The sequence below is a fragment of the Narcine bancroftii genome, chromosome 6 (genome assembly GCF_036971445.1).
Source record: "Narcine bancroftii isolate sNarBan1 chromosome 6, sNarBan1.hap1, whole genome shotgun sequence".
Lineage (NCBI taxonomy): Eukaryota > Metazoa > Chordata > Chondrichthyes > Torpediniformes > Narcinidae > Narcine > Narcine bancroftii.
The window spans coordinates 97,436,660-97,456,383 of NC_091474.1; the positions used below are offsets into that span (position 1 = coordinate 97,436,660).

The 19,724-nt window shown below is 42.2% G+C and overlaps 1 protein-coding gene across 4 annotated transcripts in view; it reads left to right on the forward strand.

Moving 5' to 3' along the window:
* Nucleotides 1–12,663, forward strand: part of LOC138736391 (5-aminolevulinate synthase, erythroid-specific, mitochondrial-like) — a 36,682-nt gene extending 24,019 nt beyond the window's left edge. The window contains exons 9-10 of one of the 4 annotated variants that reach the window (XM_069885861.1): nt 482–619; nt 12,015–12,663. In XM_069885861.1, the coding sequence (XP_069741962.1) occupies nt 482–619; nt 12,015–12,184 (308 nt within the window). In that variant the 3' untranslated portion in view covers nt 12,185–12,663. Of the gene's footprint in view, nt 1–481; nt 8,935–12,014 lie in introns of those variants that run through there. The other 3 variants (XM_069885859.1, XM_069885858.1, XM_069885860.1) reach the window with 3 other exon arrangements.
* Nucleotides 12,664–19,724: the final 7,061 nt, after the last annotated feature.

Consider the following 19,724-nt stretch of genomic DNA (forward strand, 5'->3'; position numbering starts at 1 on the left):
GGGGGAGGGGGAATTAGCTCCGTTCCATGAGGTCACGCTCTAACCCCCGGTTCTCCCTGTTCCTCAGGCTACCTATTTACAGTGAATGATGTCCCTGTACCCCAGGTCTCTCTTGACCCCATCACCCTGTCTACATGGAACTTCACTTTGAGGGAAGATGTTCGACAACACTCCCTCTGGCCTGCATACATGTCCCCATTTTCATGGAACCATGTCTCCGTGCCCCCCCACCCCCTTCTGTTCCAAAGACTCCCCATTCTTGTCTAAACGTGTCCCCACTTTCAGGGAATGATCTCCCTGTACCACCAGATCTCTCTGTTCTACAACACTCCCCACGTTCTGTTTACCCGTGATCCCACTTTCAGGTAACAATGTCCCTGAACCCTTGGTGTCTCTGTTCCACAATGCACCCCAGGGACCCAGCCATTGCAGTTGCACTGTGTAACTGTAGCACTTTTCTCTCTCTCATTGTGTTTTGCAGAGCGCCTGGTTGGCGTCTGGAAGGAGATGGGTCTTCCCGTCATCTCTGCCTCGTCGCCCTCCTGCAGGCTGTGCCAGCAGCCCCTGCACTTTGAGCTGATGAGCGAGTGGGAGCGCTCCTACTTTGGGGGCACGGGGGGTCAGTACATCACCACGGCTGCCTGAGGAGGGTACTGGCTTTGGGTGGGTAAAGGGAGGGTGGTTCTCGCCAGGATACATGGCACACCCTGCAGCCCAGCCATGACCTCCATGGCCCCTGGATAGACCCAGTCCCTGACCTGTGACCCTCTGACCTGTGAACCCCAGATACTTCCTGATTAGTGACTCTCTGACTTCAGGTATACTTGAACCTGAGAGCCCCAAATACACCCTGATCTATGACCAATGATCCTGAGAAGCTGCCCCTGCCCCGATAAGCCGAATCCTCTAACTCCCAATCAACCTTGCATTCTGATCCCCAATATTCAATGCATCTGACCCCTCATAGACCTTCTGATACTCCCTGATCCATTACCCTCTTATCCTCTCTACCGCCTGACCCTTAGTAATCCCAAACTAATGATCTTAACTCTAACCCATTCCCGATTCTCCACACCCTCTAACCCATTCCCGATTCTCCATGCTCACAATCCCATTCCAGATTCTTTATGCCCTCTGACCCATTCCAGATTCTCCACGCCCTCTGACCTATTCCCGATACTCCACGCCCTCTGACCCATTCCTGATACTCCACACCCTCCAACCCAGTCCCAATACTCCCTCTGACCCATTCCCAATAGTCCATGCCCTCTAACCCAGTCTCAATACTCCATGCTCTCTGAGCCATTCCCAATACTCCATGCCCTCTGACCTATTCCTGATACTCCCTTTCACCATTCCCGATACTCCATGCCCTCTTACCCATTCCCAATCCTCTATTCCCTCTGACCGAGTCCCAATACTCCACACCCTCTGACCCATTCTCGATACTACATGCCCTCTGACTCAGTCTCAATACACCAAGCCTCCTGACCCATTCCCATTACTCCACCCCTGAACCATTCCAGATTCTCCATGCCCTCAGACCTCATTTCCAATACTCAACACCCTCAGACCCCATTCCCGGTCCATGCCCTCAGACCCCATTTCTGATATGCCATGCCCTCAGACCCTATTCCCAATTCTCCCCATCCTCTGACCCTCTCTAATACTCTCCAGTGATTCTGCAATGCCCTCTGCCCCTCCCCTCCCTGATACTGTATCCCTCTAACACCCCCCCCCATACTGCCCCCTTTTCTGCCATGCATACTCCTCTGCACCCACTCCCTCCAAAGATTCTCATTATCACCCCGATTTGTAAGGGGAGGGGTGGTCTCTTGACTAACCCCCTCACTACTCTTGGGACGGGGGTGGGGGCACACAGCTAACATCGCCCTCCAAAATTCTAAGGTGTCAGTGAGCAACGAGTGCTCCTTCTCTGGGGATGATCAAGCAGCACAAGTAGGGCATTCAGCTTTTTCAGTCTGCCCCACCATTGCATCATGAGCTGACCATAGAATCATAGAAAACTATAGTAGAGAAACAGATCCATTTGGCCTGTCGAGTCTGTGCTGAACCATTTTGTGCCCATGACCTGCACCCAGCCAATATCTTTCCAAATTTTCTTAAATGTTAAAATTTGGCCCATGTTCACCACCACAGCTGGCAGCTTGTTCCGCACTCCAAACACTCTCTGTATCAAGAAGATCCCCCTCATGTTCCCCCTAAACCCTTTCCCTTTCACTTTTCACATTATCCTCTGGTTTGTATCTCACCTATCCTCAGTGGAAAAAGCCTATCTATATTACTCTGTCTATCCCCCTCATAATTTTAAATAACTATCAAATCTCCCCTCACTCTTCTTGGAGCAGCATGGTTGGCATGATAGTTAGTGCAATGGCTTTACAGCGCCACCGATCAGGACCAGGGTTTGAATTCCATGCTGTCTGTAAGGACAGTCACTACGTTCTCCCCATGTCTAAATGGGCTTTCCCAGGAGCTCTGGTTTCCTCCTACCATTCAAAATATACTGGGGTTGTTGGTTAATTGGGTGTAAATTGAGCAGCACGGACTCATGGGCTGAAATTTCCTGTTACCGTGCTTCATGTCTAAATATATATTAAAAATTTTTTAAAAATTAAATTCTCCCCTCCAGGGAATAAAGTCTTAACCTTTTTAACCTTTCCTTGTAACTCAGTTCCTGAAGTCTGAGCAATATCATAATAAATATTGTCTACATTTTTTCTATTTTTTTAATATCTTTCCTATAGTTAGGTGATGAAAACTGCATTCAAATACTCCAAATTTGGCCTCACCAATGTCTTATACAACTTTACCATAACATCCCAACTCCTGTACTCAATAATTTATGAAGGCCAAAATGCCAAAAGGTCACTTTACAACCCTATCCACCACATTCAGGGAATTATGTATTTGTATTCCCAGATCTCTAATTTCAACCGCACTCATTAGTTCCCTACCATGTTGTCCTTTCTTAGTTTGGCCTTTCAAAATGTAACACCTCACAATTGTCTGCATTTAATTCCATTTGCCATTTTTCAGCCCATTTTTCCACCTGGTCCAGATTCCTCTGCAAGCTTTGATAAACTTCTTCACTGTTCACAACAGCTTCAATTTTGGTGCCATCTGCAAACTTGCTAATTCAATTTACCACATTATATCCAAATCATTGATATAGATGGCAAACAATGGTCTCAGCACTGATCCCTGAGGCACACCGCTAGTCACCTGTCTCCAGTCTGAGAAGCAATCATCCACCACTACTCTCTGGCTTCTCCCAATGTCAAATCTTCACCATGAATTTGAACTCTCCTCACTGGCCTCCCATGTGGGATCTTGTCAAAGGTCTTACTAAATTCCTTGTGGACAACATCCACAAACTTTCCTTCATCAACTTTCCTGGTAACCTCCATGAAAAATATTGGTTAAACAAAACCTACCACTCATATGTTGACTATCCCTAATCAGTTTCTGGATATCCAAATAATTGTATATCTGATTTCTTAGAACACCTTCCAATAATTTACCTACTACTGACGTCAGACTCACTGGCCTTATAATTTCCAGGGTTACTTTGGAGCCTGTTTTAAATGTGAGCTACCCTCCAATCTTCTGGCACCACACCCGTGGCTAAGGACATTTAAATATTTCTGCCAGAAACTCTGCAATTTCTACAGTAGCCTCCCTCAAGGTCCAAGGGAATATCTTATCAGGTCCTGAGGATTTATGCACCCTTATTTGCTTTAAGACCGCAAACACCTCCTCCTCTTTAATCAGTATAGGTTCCATGACCTCATTGCTTGTTTTCCTTACTTCACACAACTCTGTACCAGTTTCCTGAGTGAATATTGGTTAAAAAAAATTAAGATCTCCCCATCTCTTTTGGCTCCATACAAAGTTGACCACTCTAATCTTCAAGGGGACAAATTTTCTGCCAAAGCAACCTTTAGGCTTCTTGATTTCATTCTTGAGGTTTTTCTTGCACTTTTTTATATTCCTCAAGAACCTCATTTGCTCCATCCATGTTGCCTATACCTGCTACACACCTCTCTATTCTTCCAGACCAGGTCCCCAATATCCCTCGAAAATCAAGAGTCCCTATAGCTTTTAACCCTGAGAGGAACATACAAACTCTGAACTCTTAAAATTTCACTTTTGACGGTCCTCCACTTACCTTGCACATCCTTGTCTGAAAACAACCTCTCCCAAAACACGCATTCTGGATCCTTTCTCATTTCCTCAAAATTAGCCTTTCTCCAATTTTGAACCTCAACTCTTCTAGGCCCAGACCTATCCTCCTCCATAAGTAACAAAACTAATGGCTTTATGATCTCTGGACCCAAAATGTTCCCCATCACATACTTCTGTCACCTGTCTTCTCTCATTCCCTAAAAGGATATCCAGTATTGCATTCTCTCCAGTTGATACCTCTATATATTGATTTAGAAAACACTCTGAACACTTATTTACAGAATGGGACCTTATTCCTTAGAGTGTAGAAGAATGAGGGGAGATACAAAATTATGAGGTGGAGTAAATGAACGTAGGCTCTTTTCACTTAGATTGGGAGAAATAAATGCAAAAGGACATGGCTTTAGGGTGAAAGGGGAAAGGTTTAGGGGGAACATTTGGGGAAAGTTCTTCACTCTGAGAGTTGCGGAGAAAGAATCAACTACCGACACCAGGGTAACGCTTCAGAAGAGTTTTATTAGCAAGATATCTTGGAGAGCATGCCCAGCACCTGGCCTGAGCTTGCTTTGCTCACAGCCAGTTTTAACAGAGTTTATATACAATAAATGGTAGTGCGTTCCTGTTCCAGACAACCTGACAATAGTTTATCATTGTCAACATTTGGCAATAATTTAATCATTGTTTCACAGAATTCCGAAGCTTATCATGTCTGCAGATAAGCGTGTCTGCAGATAAATCACAACCTTGAGGTTCCCTGCCTCCACTTATGCAATGTGCAACTGACTCTTCTATGTTCTTGAAGCAACTTATGGGTGAACCCTTAATCTTTTGTGTTCAGATTTTCCTCCACAGTGGGATTTTGGAATGAGCTGCCATCTGACGTGGTAAATGTGGGCGCATTCTCAAGTTTTAAGAATAAATTGAAAAGATACATGAATGGGAGAGATCTGGAGGGTTATGGAATGGAGTAGAACTGGAGAAAGGATGTTTTGACACTGACTAGAAGGACCAAATGGCCTTTTTTTTCTGTGCTGTAGTTTTCGATAGTTCTATGGGAGTCCCAATCAATAGTTGGAATGTTAAAATCTCCTATCACAACTTTATGTATCCTGCAGCTATCTGCTATTTACATATACATATTTATATAAATATATATTTATATTTGCTCCTCCAATTCTTGTTGACTATTGGATGGTCTATAATACAACCCCATTCCTCTGGACCACCCATAGAGCATCCCTAGATGACCCCTCCAATCGGTCCCTGACAAGCAATACCACTCCTCTCCCTTTCATCCCCTCTGTTCTATTGCATCTAAAGCAGTGATTTTCAAACTTTATCTTTCCATTCCCATACCACCTTATGTAACCCCTGTGCTCTGTCATTAATAAGGGATAACCTAAAGTGGTATGGGAAGGGAAGGGAAGATTGAGGACCGCAGCTCTAGACCCCATTGCCACTGAAATAATTTGCTTGAGAAAAATTGTAATTGGACCACTTCCTTTGGAGTTATGAAACTGTGCACATAACAAGTCAATTAGGTAGGATTAAAACAGCATTTTTCAAAGATTTTATTTCCACTCAAATACCATATTAAGTAATCCCTTACTAATCACAGAGTATAGGGATTACTTAAGGTGATATATGAGTGGAAAGAAAAAGATTGAAAATCATTAGTTTAAAGCAATGGAAACCTGGAACATTAAGCTGTCAGTCCTGCCCCTCCTGCAACCAAGTTTAACTAATGGCCACAATGTCATAAGTCCATTTGATTCTCTAAGCTCATCTGCCTTTCCTTCAACACTCCTTGCACCTTAAATGCACCTTAGAACATTTTCACCATGTACAACCTGTTGACTTCCAATGGTGCATGCAATTTTCACATCATCTGTTCCCCCTACTCCTCTATCTGCTCTGGCACTCTGGTTCCCCTCCTCCTCCAAATCTAATTTAAACCCTCTAGAGCTGAACTAGTAAACCTTCCCACAAGGATATTAGTCCCCTTCCAGTTCAGATGCAATCCGTCCTGTTGGAATAGGTCTCACCTTTCCTGGAAGAGAACACAATAATCGAGAAACCTGAAGACCTCCCTCCTGCACCATGAGTTAAGCTGCATTATCCTATTTTGCATCTCACCAGCACATGGCATTGGGTGGCAATCATGAGATCACAGCCCTGGAGTCCTGCCCAACCTAGTGTCTAACTCCCTGAACTCTCCTTTCAAGACCTTATCACCCTTCCTACCCACATCATCTAGCTGCTCACCCTCCTTCTTGAGAACACCATGAACTCGATCTTGGACCCTGGCACCAGGGAGGCAACATACCATCCAGGATATGTGATCATTTCCATGGAACCTCTGTGGAAAACTAACTATGGAATCCCTAATCACTGTAGCTCGCCTCTTCTCCTCCCTTCCCTTCTTAGTAACCTCTGTGGAAAACTAACTAAGGAATCCCTAATCACTGTAGCTCGCCTCTTCTCCTCCCTTCCCTTCTTAGTAACAGGACCAGGCTCGCTCCTGGTGTGTCATTCTTCCCCCCCCCCCTCCCCACAGTATCCAAAATGGTATAGTGTAATTGAGGGAAACAGCCACAGGGGTGTCCTGCATCCCTACCTGTTCCCTTTCCTTCTCTGACTATCACACATCTACCCTCCTCATACCTCCTAGGTATGATAGTGTCCCTGTAACTTCTGTCTATCAGCTCCAAGTGATCCAGAGTTCATCCAACTCCAGCTCCAATTCCTTAACTCAGCTTTGTCAGAAGCTGCAGCTGAATACACCTTTTGCATTGGAAGTCGTCAGGGGTACTGCTGGCTTCCCTGATGACCCACATTTTACAAGAACATTCCCCTGCCTTGGCCTCATTCCCACTGTTTATATCTAGATGTACAAAATATCTAGATGCACAAGATATCTAGATGCACAAGACCAGCCCTTACCTGTGCCTACCTATTGAATCCATTCTGTTCTTTGATTAGGGTGGTTTTTCTTCTTTCAACTCTTACTATCCCGTGCCTCATGCCTATTCTTGCCGAAGCCTGTTGAGCCAAAGCCTCAGCCCTCTCTGATGTTGACCACTCCATTCTCCCACTCAGCCCCACTCCCCTGCCCTTTCCCTATAACATTTGATATCCTGACTGTTCAGATGCCTATCAATCTCCGTGTTCAATATACCCAATGACTTGGCCTCCACAGCCACCTGGGGCAGCAAATTCCAAAGGTTCTCCACTCTCTTGCTGAAGAAATTCCTCCACATCTCTGTTTTAAATGGGCACCCTTCAGTCCTGAAGTAGTGTCCTCTTTCCTTCTCTGCACTACTGTTGGAAAAAACTTTGCCACATCTACTGAGTCCAGGCCTTTCAACATTTGAAATGCCTCTATGATGTCCCCATTCATTCTTTTGAATTCTAAGTACAGTCCAAGAGCTGCCAAATGTTACTCATGTGCTAATCCAGGAATCATTTCTGTGAATCTTCTCCAAACACTCTCCAATGCCAGCCCATTCTTTTTTCGATAAGAACCCAAAACTGTACCCTGAACTCTAAGTGAGGTCTCACCAGTCCCTTGCAAAGACTCAAAATCATTAGTCTGGTCTTGATCCTATACCCATATACAAGTTTGTGAGTCTCCTCAGAAGAGGGACAGGTGAAATAGCTCTGAACTGAACATTTGATTAGCCCACTGCTCAGATCTCATGGTGATAGTCTTGGCCAGGCCCAGAACCAGACTGACGAGATTATCCCTTGATCCTTCCCTCCCTTCTGTCCACATCCACTTGGTGCTCTGAGGATCAGGGACACGGGCTGAAACACAACCAAACCTGAGGAGCGACTCCCTTCCAGAGCAGGGACTGCCACCTTGCAGCACCCCACGTATAGATGTGACATAGTCCAATTTGAGCAACAGAGTCCGCAGATCGACTCAAAAACTGGTTAAACGGTGCATCTTTACACAGCACTCTCCACACCTGGACCCCTGATGTCAAGGGGGAGAGAGACTCCCTCCATCGAGACTTTTTCGCTGCCGGGAGGGTATATAGCGGAAGCACTGCCCAGCCATTATTGCCAGCGGTTCCAGTCTTTAAATGGCCTGTTACAGGAGCTGACAGTGTTTTAATTTAAAATCCTGCATCTGTGGAAGTCTATGCCCAAGATGGATCGTGCCTTTGTTGGGCTGCAGACCATAAGGAATTGCAGACTCCACAAGAGCAGTGGACCGGCACAGGACACCAGAAATGGGGAGAACAACCCTCTGACCCCTTTGAGGAGAAGCAGAAATTACACCACAGGATGGCGATCAAGGCAGTGGGCCATTGAGAAGCTGAGCAACCCACATAAGCCATGAGTGAGGCATTGGGTGGATCCACACAGACTGCTGGATCCACACAGGCTGGTTTCTCATGAGAAACCAGGTATCGGAGCCGGGATTTGAGAAGGTGCTGAGGACAAGAAGAGCCTTGGGCTCTGAAGGGTTGCTGATCATGTTGGAGGTTTGGATCTTGAGCTTGGATTGCTGATGGATCGAACAGGTGAATTGGTGTCTGCAAGGCTGTGGGACCACTGGATGACACTCGGCAACTCTGAAGGAACCCTCTTTTGCTTCGCTTTTTCTTATTTTTAGGGGTGCTGGGCAATCCCTTAGGCAGACAAAGGCTGAAATATATCTTTATATTACATTTTAATGTATTATTACATGACAATAAAATAAACCTTTAGAACACACTACTGTAGATAGTTGCCTGAAAGTGGTGTCACAGGTAGATAGGGTTGTAAAGAGACCTTTTGGCCTATTGGCCATCATAAATCAAATTATTGAATTTAGGAGTTGGGATGTTATGGTGAGGTTGTGTAGTGAGGCCAAATTAGAGTATTGTGTGCCGTTTTTGTCACCTAACTAGAGGAAAGGTATCAGTAAGATTGATAGAGTGCAGAGAAGATTTATTACAATGTTGCTGAACTTCAGAAACCAAATTACTGTGAAAGGTTAAACAGGTTAGGACTTTATTCCCTGGAGTGGAGAGAGGAGATTTGCTAAAGGTATTATGAAGGGCATAGATAGAGTAAATGCAGGTAGGCTTTTTTTTCACCGAGGATACAAACCGCAGGATATGGGATAAGGGAGAAAGGGAAAAGGTTTAAGGGGAACTTCTTCACACAGAGATGGTGGGAGGGTAGAACGAGCTGCCAGCTGAATGCGGGCTCCATTTTAAAATGTACGAAAAATTTGGACAGGTACATGGATGGGAGAGGTATGGAGGGCTATGGGCTGGGTGTAGGTTAGTGGACTAACAATAATAGTTTGACACAGACCAGAAGGGCCTTTTTTTCCATGTTGTGATGTTCTATGGTTCTGTGGATGAGTGGTTGGTGTACATACCTCAGAGTGACACAAAAAGGTCATCTCCCTGAGCACAGAGAAGATTTGCCAGGTCTTGAGGAACTGAGTGACAGGGAAAGTGAGTGAAACAAAAATGTCTGAAGACGTTGTGATTATAGTTGAATGCAAAAAAATGCTGGAGAAACTCCATAGGTTCCACAACACCCATCGGAGGCAAAGATACATAACCAGTGTTTCAGGTCTGAGCCCTTCATCAAGGTATGAGCAAGAAGCAAGCAGGAGCCTGAATAAAAGACAGGGGGTGGGGGGGGAGGAAGAAAGGAGGAGGGGAGGAGCACAAACCAATAGGCCAGAGGCTAGGTGTGGACATGGGCAGGAAAGTGAAGTGGAGAATCATTTGAGAAAAGATATGCTGAATTTGGAGAGGGGTTCAGAGGAGGTTCACCAGGATGATTCTGGGAATTAAAGGGTTATTATATGCATAGTATTTGACAACTCTTGGCCTGTGCTCATTGGAATTTAGGAGAATAGGCGGGATCTCATTGAAACATATCCAGTATTGAAAGGCATGAACAGAATAGATGTAGAAAGGTTGTTTCCCATGGTGGGAGAGTCTAGGACAGGGTTCCCCAAACATTTTAAGACTTTCGACCCTCTTCATGGACTACATGGTCCCTCATTGATTCCCCCCGCCCTCCCCACAGGCATGGATCCCGGTGCCGGACAGGGATCTGGGAACTGGACGGGGTGGGATGGACAGGGATAATGTTTGGGGGTGCTGGATGGGGCCATTGGATGGGGGAGCACTGCACGGGGGTGCTGGATGAAGGAGGGGGCACAGGGGAGGGGGCAGTGGATTGGAGGGGGGGTGGATGGTGGAGGGAGGAGCTGAACTAGGGAGGTGTTGGGTGCAAGACCACGGGAGGGAGGTATTGGAGGGGGGTGCTGGATTGGACGAATGGGGGGCACTGGACTGGGAAGGAGGGCACTGGATTGGGGGGGGATGGTAGGATATGTCCAGTTTTACACCAGATTGTCCTGGCCTTTGAGTCCTCTGTCCTCCATCAGGCATCACCTTGAGCCAGACATTGATTGGTCCTCCATTTGTGGATATAGGCCCCATAACCCAAATGGAGGACAAATTAAGGGGCAGAAATGCTACTTAAACTGCTAAATGCAGCATCCTGGAGACTGCAAGACATGTGCGGCCGGCTGATGAATGCGCGATAAGGGGGAAATGTGACGGCGATGCTGGAAGTGGCAGTTGACACATACGTGATGATGGGGAAGTGTAATGGTGGCACATGAAGGTTCATGGTAGGTAAGCCTCCCCTCCCTACACAGTGTTGAACATGTGTGGCAGTTGGTGGTGGCTGAATTGGACCGGGCAGGATGAGGGTGGGGAGGGAATAAGCGTTGTTTTAAATCCATTCCCCCACCCCATCCTGGCGAGAAGGAGGAGGAGAGAGGGGGAGAGGAGAGAGAATGTGGGAGGGGGAACGTAGGGCTTCCAAGGGACGAAGGGCTAATTTTACAGGATAGCAAATCTCAGTGTGCCTTATGGTACCTGAAAGAAGTTCTGAGTCATATCACATTTTGTTTTTTGACTTAGCAATACAAATATCTTAAATAAAAGGGAGGAGTGGATGGGGAGAGAGGGCTGAGAAAAGGGGAGAGGAGGAGAGGTGTGAGAGGGATTGAATGAGGGAAGGGGAGATGTGAGAGGGGGGGAGGTGGGTGGGGAAGGAGTGTGTGGGAGAAGTGAATGGGAGGAGTGGAGGGGAAAGAAGAAAGAGTGAGGGGAGAGGAATGGGATAGGAGGGGAAAGAGGAGGAGGTGTGCGCAGGGTGAGTGGAGGGGGAACAGGAGAAGAGCAGGAGAGTTCGGGGAGAGGGTGGCAAGGAGGGGTGGGAGGGAAGAGAGGAAGGAAGGAAGAAGGGATAGGAAGGAGGGAAAGTATAGGAGAGTGGAAGAGAGGGAGAAGGGTAGAGAGGGAGGGAGAGTAGAGGGGACGACAGGGGAAGGGGAGAAAAGTGGATAGGATGGGAGTGAGGAGAGAAGGTGTGGAGGGGGTGTAAAGGGAAGGGAGGAGGGGTGGAGAAAAGGGGAAAGATGGGGAGAGGGGAAAAGAATGGGGAGAGATAGATAGGGGAGAGAAGGGGGATGTGCCCACCCCTGTCTCCATCCCCTCCCCCACTTCGACCTCCTGATTCTTACTCACCCCTCTCATCACTTCCTCCCTCAGCACCCTCCCCCCATCCCCCACCCTTTCCAACCACTTCCCCTAGCCAGCTCCTTCTAACTACATCCCACTCCTCATCCACTTCCCCCGTGCCTTCTTCCCTTGACCTTAATCCCACTCTACCGATGCTTCACTGCACAGAACAAGACATCAATGGTCACCTCGTTCCCTCTTCACCTTCTGTCTTGGGTAAACTTGTACCTCTCACTTTGTTCATTTTAGATTGGTCACAGTGTTCAAGCTACCGAAAGAAAATAGACACACACCGAGAGCAGTTCAGTTTATACGTCTTTATTACTAAATCTAAAGCTGAATTCACTCTACAACATGCAAGCCCTTCCCAATTATACTTATCAATGCCGGGACTGGTCCCAACTGCCAAAGCGAGGTGATGACTGCACACTTGTAGTAGGTTGTCTGGACTCCGGTAGCAGCTTCTCCACTTCCCCAGACCAGGACGTTGGTTTGGAATCTTGAAGTTCTTCTTGCTGAGAGATGTTGCCACCTCTTGGAGAGTCTCAAACTTCAGCAGTGGGACCATACCCAAAAGTTGTTTACTTCAGATCTTATCTCTTTGAACAAATAAATAATTTAATTATCTTCAAAGTAAACTTGTACCTCTCACTTTGTTCGTTTTAGATTGGTCACAGTGTTCAAGCTACCGAAAGAAAATAGACACACACCGAGAGCAGTTCAGTTTTTACAAGTCTTTATTACTAAATCTAAAGCTGAATTCACACTACAACATGCAAGCCCTTCCCAATTATACTTATCAATGCTTGGACTGGTCCCAACTGCCAAAGCGAAGCGATGACTGAACACTTTTTTTAAAACATTTTTTTATTTTTCACACCATAAACCACATTGACCATGATACATACATTTTCCTTTTCAAATATATACAGTGTCATTTTCTCCCCCCACTCCCTCCTCCCATCCCACCCTCCCTACCTCCCCCCCATCCATTTAAAGTACAAAATCTAAGATACATTAAACCAGTCAAACAATGTTGTCATTCAATAAAAATAAACAAGAAATTCCACTGAGTCAATTCTTTTCATTTCCTTCTCCTTTCGTTAATTTAGGTAGTGAATGTCCCCGGTAGGTTTTCTCTCTTGTGTTTCATGTAAGGCTCCCATGTTTGTTCAAATATTTCAATATTATTTCTTAAACTATATGTTATTTTTTCTAATTGAATACATTTATTCATTTCTATATACCATTGTTGTATTTTCAAATTATCTTCCAATTTCCAGGTTGACATAATACATTTTTTTGCTACGGCTAGAGCTATCTTAACAAATCTTTTTTGTGCACCATCCAAATTAATTCCAAATTCTTTGTTTTTTATGTTACTTTGGAGGAAGATCTCTGGATTTTTTGGTATATTGTTTTCTGTAATTTTATTTAATATCTGGTTTAGATCTTCCCAAAATTTTTCTACTTTCTCACATGTCCAGATTGCATGAATTGTTGTTCCCATTTCTTTTTTACATCGAAAACATTTATCAGATACTGTTGGGTCCCATTTATTTAACTTTTGAGGTGTAATGTATAGCCTGTGTATCCAGTTATATTGTATCATACGTAACCTCGTATTTATTGTATTTCTCATCGTTCCAGAACATAACTTCTCCCATGTTTCCTTTTTTATCTTTATATTTAAATCTTGTTCCCATTTTTGTATAGTTTTACCATTTGTTTCCTCATTCTCCTTTTCTTGCAGTTTAATATACATATTTGTTATAAATCTTTTGATTATCATTGTATCTGCAATCACATACTCAAAGTTACTTCCCTCTGGTAACCTCAGACTGCTTCCTAATTTGTCCTTCAAGTAGGATCTCAATTGGTAATATGCCAGCACTGTATCTTGAGTTATATTGTATTTATCTTTCATTTGTTCAAAGGATAATAATCTATTTCCTGAAAAACAATTTTCTATTCTTTTGATCCCTTTTTTCTCCCATTCTCTAAAGGAAAGGTTATCTATTGTAAAAGGGAGTAACTGATTTTGCGTCAATATTAGTTTTGGTAATTGGTAATTTGTTTTATTCCTTTCTACATGAATCTTTTTCCAAATATTAAGTAGATGATGTAATACTGGAGAACTCCTACGTTGTACCAATTTTTCATCCCATTTGTATAATATGTGTTCAGGTATCTTTTCCCCTATTTTATCTAGTTCAAATCTAGTCCAATCTGGCTTTTCCCTTGTTTGGTAAAAATCTGATAGGTATCTTAATTGTGCGGCTCTATAATAATTTTTAAAGTTTGGCAGTTGTAAGCCTCCTTGTTTATATCATTCTGTTAATTTATCTAGTGCTATCCTCGGTTTCCCCCCTTTCCGTAAAAATTTCCTTATTATTTTCTTTAACTCCTTGAAGAATTTCTCTGTCAAGTCTATTGGCAATGCCTGAAATAGGTATAATATCCTTGGGAAAATGTTCATTTTAATACAGTTTATCCTTCCTATTAGTGTTAATGGTAAATCTTTCCAATGCTCTAAATCATCCTGTAATTTTTTCATTAGTGGATAATAATTGAGTTTATATAGATGGCCGAGATTTTTATTTATTTGTATACCTATGTATCTTATTGCTTGCATTTGCCATCTGAATGGTGATTCCTTCTTAAATTTTGAGAAATCCGCATTATTCATTGGCATTGCTTCACTTTTATTTACGTTAATCTTGTAACCCGACACTTCTCCATATTCCTTCAATTTCTTATATAATTCTTTTATTGATAGTTCTGGTTCTGTTAAGTATACTATAGCATCATCCGCAAATAAACTGATTTTATATTCCTTGTCTTTTATTTTTATCCCTTTTTTTATTATTTTCTGTTCTTATCAATTCTGCTAGTGGTTCTATAGCTAACGCGAACAATAAGGGTGATAGTGGGCATCCCTGCCGGGTTGACCTGCTTAAATTAAATTGCTTTGATATATATCCAATTACTTTCACTTTCGCCAATGGGCTCTTATATAATGCTTTAATCCAATTAATATACTTCTCTGGTAAACTGAATTTTTGCAATACTTTGAATAAATAATTCCATTCTACTCTGTCAAAGGCCTTCTCTGCGTCTAAAGCAACTGCTACTGTTGGTGCTTTACTCCCTTCTACTGCATGAATTAAGTTAATAAATTTACAAATATTGTCTGTTGTGCGTCTCTTTTTAATAAATCCAGTTTGGTCTAGATTTACCATTTTAGGTACATATTCTGCTAATCTGTTTGCTAATAGTTTAGCTATTATCTTAAAATCTGTGTTAAGTAATGATATTGGTCTATATGACGCTGGTGCGAGTGGATCTTTCCCTTGCTTTAGTATTACTGTAATTATTGCTGTTTTACCTTAATCTGGTAAGCTTTGTGTTTTATCAATCTGGTTGATTACTTCCAGGAGGGGAGGAATTAATAAATCTTTAAATGTTTTATAGAATTCTATTGGGAATCCATCCTCTCCTGGTGTTTTATTATTTGGTAATTTTTTTATTATCTCTTGTATTTCTACTATTTCAAATGGTTCTATTAATTTATTTTGTTCTTCTATTTGTAATTTGGGTAATTCAATTTTAGTTAAAAATTCATCTATTTTGCCTTCTTTCGCTTCGTTTTCAGTTTGGTATAATTGTTCATAGAATTATCTAAAGTTTTCCTTGATCTCCGTTGGATTATATGTGATTTGTTTGTCTTTTTTCCTTGATGCCAATACCATTTTCTTAGCTTGTTCTGTCTTAAGCTGCCATGCTAGAATTTTGTGCGTTTTTTCCCCTAGTTCATAATACTTCATTATGTTCTTCTCCACCTTATATGTTTGTAGTGTTTCATATTTTATTTTTTTATCTGCCAATTCTCTTTTAGTTGTATCTTCCTTCATTGTTAATTCTTTTTCTATATTTACTATTTCACTTTCCAACTGCTCTGTTTCCTGATTATAGTCCTTCTTCATCTTGGTTACATAACTTATTATTTGCCCTCTAATGTACGCTTTCATTGCATCCCATAGTATAAACTTATCTTTCACTGATTCCGTATTTATTTCAAAATACATTTTAATTTGTCTTTCAATGAATTCTCTAAAATCCTGCCTTTTAAGTAGCATGGAGTTTAATCTCCATCTATACATTCTTGGAAGGATGTCCTCTAACTCTATTGTCAATATCAAGGGTGAATGGTCCGATAATATTCTAGCTTTATATTCTGTTTTTCTTACTCTATCTTGCATACGAGCTGATAACAAAAATAGGTCTATTCTTGAGTATGTTTTATGTCTACCCGAATAATATGAATATTCCTTTTCCTTTGGGTGTTGTTTCCTCCATATATCCAAAAGTTGCATTTCTTGCATCGATTTAATTATAAATTTGGTTACTTTGTTCTTTCTGTTAATTTTTTTCCCAAGTTTTGTCCATATTTGAATCCAAATTCAGGTTGAAATCCCCTCCTATTAATATGTTCCCTTGAGTGTTTGCTATCTTCAAAATAATATCTTGCATAAACTTTTGATCTTCTTCGTTAGGTGAATATACATTGAGTAGATTCCAAAACTCCGAATATATCTGACATTTTATCATTACATATCTCCCTGCTGGATCTATTATTTCCTCTTCTATTTTAATTGGCACATTTTTACTGATTAATATAGCTACTCCTCTAGCTTTTGAATTATATGACGCTGCTGTTACATGTCCTACCCAATCTCTCTTTAATTTCTTGTGCTCCAATTCAGTTAAATGTGTTTCTTGCAAAAATGCAATATCAATTTTTTCTTTTTTCAGTAAATTTAGCAGTTTCTTCCTTTTGATTTGGTTATGTATTCCATTAATATTTAAAGTCATATAGTTCAGCGTAGCCATTTCATACTTTGTTTATCTTCCCTTTCCGTTTCTCCATCATCACCTTTCCTTCTTATCCATTTCTGCTTTCTTGTTTTGAATACTTTATAAGACAACATTTCTAAAACATCAAACATTTTCCTTATTCTCCTATTTAAAACTTCTTTAACCCCATTCTCCCCTCCCCTTCCTGAGTTGCCCTTTATCCCTTGTCGGGCAACCACATCTCCCCTCTCCATTTGGATTTGCGAATTCACTCGCAAACGTCAACTGATTTTGCAGTGACCGTAACTCCTCCCCACCCAGCCCCCCCCCGGAAAAGATTTCAATTTTCATATGTAACAAAGGTCACTCTTTAAATTCCCTCCTTATTCCCTCTATTCCCTTTCCCTCCCTTATTAAATCTTATCTATACTCTATATATTTTCCTCTAAATACGGATGCATTCATGTATATTCAGTATATATATATATATATATATAATATATATATATATATATATATATATACACACATATACCCCTATACACACATACATATAGTTCGTGGTCATTTTTACTCTTATTACATGTCTTCATCCCTCTGCTTGTTTTGTAGTTGTTCTTCAAATTTTCTTGCTTCCTCTGGATCCGAGAATAGTCTGTTTTGTTGCCCTGGAATAACTATTTTAAGTACTGCTGGGTACTTTAACATAAATTTATATCCTTTTTTCCATAAGATCGTTTTTGCTGTATTGAACTCCTTCCTCTACTTCAGGAGTTCAAAACTTATGTCTGGATAGAAAAAAAATTTTGACCTTTATATTCCAGTGGTTTTTTGTCTTCTCTTACTTTCTTCATTGCTTTCTCCAATATATTTTCTCTTGTTGTATATCTTAAGAATTTTACTAAAATGGATCTTGGTTTTTGCTGCGGTTGTGGTTTCGGGGCTAAAGTTCTATGTGCCCTCCTATTTCCATTTCTTCCTGTAATTCTGGTCTTCCTAGGACCCTGGGGATCCAATCTTTTATAAATTCTCTCATATTCTTGCCTTCTTCATCTTCCTTAAGGCCCACTATCTTTATATTATTTCTTCTATTATAGTTTTCTATTATATCTATCTTCTGAGCTAACAGCTCATGTGCCTCTTTAACTTTTTTATTAGATTCTTCTAATTTCTCTTTTAAGTCCTCTACTTCCATTTCTACGATCATTTCTCGTTTTTCCACATTATCCACTCTTTTTCCTATCTCTGACATGACCATTTGTATTTTATTCATTTTTTCTTCTGCATTCTTAATTCTTCTTTTTATCTCATTAAATTCTTGTAATTGCCATTCTTTCACTGATTCCATATATTCTTTAAAAAAAGATATATCCATTGTCTTGCCTTTCTCTTCTTCTTCCATTTCTTTCTGTTCTTCTTCTTCTTCCTCTGGGTTGACCATCTGTGGTTTCCTTGTTTTCTTTTTACCCTCTTCTTTCTTGTTGTCGTTATTTTCTGTGTTCTGCACCTGCTACTGTGTTGCAGGTGTCTCTCTCAGCTGTGGAGATCGACTCCGCAGCTGTTCCCCCCTCCCGTCAGTGTGTTTTTTTCATGCACATCGCGCATGCGCGACTCCTCGCGCATGCGCGGTTGCGCACTTTTACTCGGCTCTGTGAGCCATTTTTGTAGTCCCGAGCCCAGGACTTCCACTGACCTGAGGGAGCGGGCTTCTCTCTCCACAGCGGGCCTCTTTGGACAGGTAAGGCCTTCACCTTCTTCTTCCGACATTCTTTCTTCCTCTTTTCTTCCCGTTGTTTTCGACTTTTCTCTCTTCGCTGCCATTTTCTTCTCACCTTTATTTTTACTTTGTTCTAAATTTTAATCTTGTACCTTTGTGTTTTGTGTGTCTTTTTTTAAACTTTTCGGGAGAGGGCTGGAATTCCCTGACCGGCCACTACTCCATCACGTGACTCCTCTCGACTGCACACTTGTAGTAGGTTGTCTGGGCGCTGGTAGCAGCTTCTCCACCTCCCCAGACCGGGTCGTCGGTTTGGAATCTTTAAGTTCTTCTTGCTGAGAGATGTTGCCACCTCTTGGAGAGTCTCAAACTTCAGCAGTGGGTCCATGGCTTATATTACCCAAAAGTTGTTTACTTCAGATCTTATCTCTTTGAACAAATGATTTAATTATCTTCAAGGTCTCCTGACAGTCTGCGACCAACAAAAGACAACTGCATCTCTTGGCCTCATGGTGAGAAGTTAGATAATGTCTACTGATTCATATGCATCCCTGGGCCCCATAGTGTAAATTTAGATAATGTCTTCCTATTCAACCGGATCCTGGGCCTCATAGTGGAATTGAGATTATGTCTTCTGATGCAACTGCATCCCTTCTTGCATCAGCTGGTCTAAATCCTCCATTACATTCCACCCCTTGGTCGCAGCCTGTCACTTACGAGACCTTACAAGCATTTGAGTACAGAAGGAGCGAAAAAAGTAACTAAAACTATAATAAGCACAAAAATAAGCAATAATGCAAGCAACCAACGGAGAATAGCGTGGCCCAATCCCCCAAATGTACCAGTTAACCATGAAAAAGGATTCCAACCAAGGCTCAAACTATCATTGTGAGCCACAATACCCAGACGCAAACAGATTTTGAAACATGTTGAACAATATCAGATACATTAGTGGATACATCGGGTACATATTGTGAGAAACAGAAATACCTTCACAGAAATTGCTCGAGACAAAAATTGAGAACAAAGATCATTTATTATACAACAATGCAAAGTTGGGTGCTTCCCCTTACCCTGGTAATACACACATACACTGAGGCTCACCCAACTCTTATACAGTTGATTTCAGTATAGGAATACCCTCCCCCTTACATTCTTCTGCCTCCTGGATGAGTTTGGCATTAGGCAATCCTACCTGCCTACCTGCTGTTTCTGTAAACTTGGAGGACCAGGGGGTATCCTGTCGGTGTCCCATCATGTCATTATCCTTATTGTCCTTATTCACAAACCTGCCTTTGTTCTAATTCACACCTTCCCAACTCTCAGGGCTACAACCTCTTCATATGCATAACTTGCTAATTCTGTCTAGGGCTATTATCTATCCT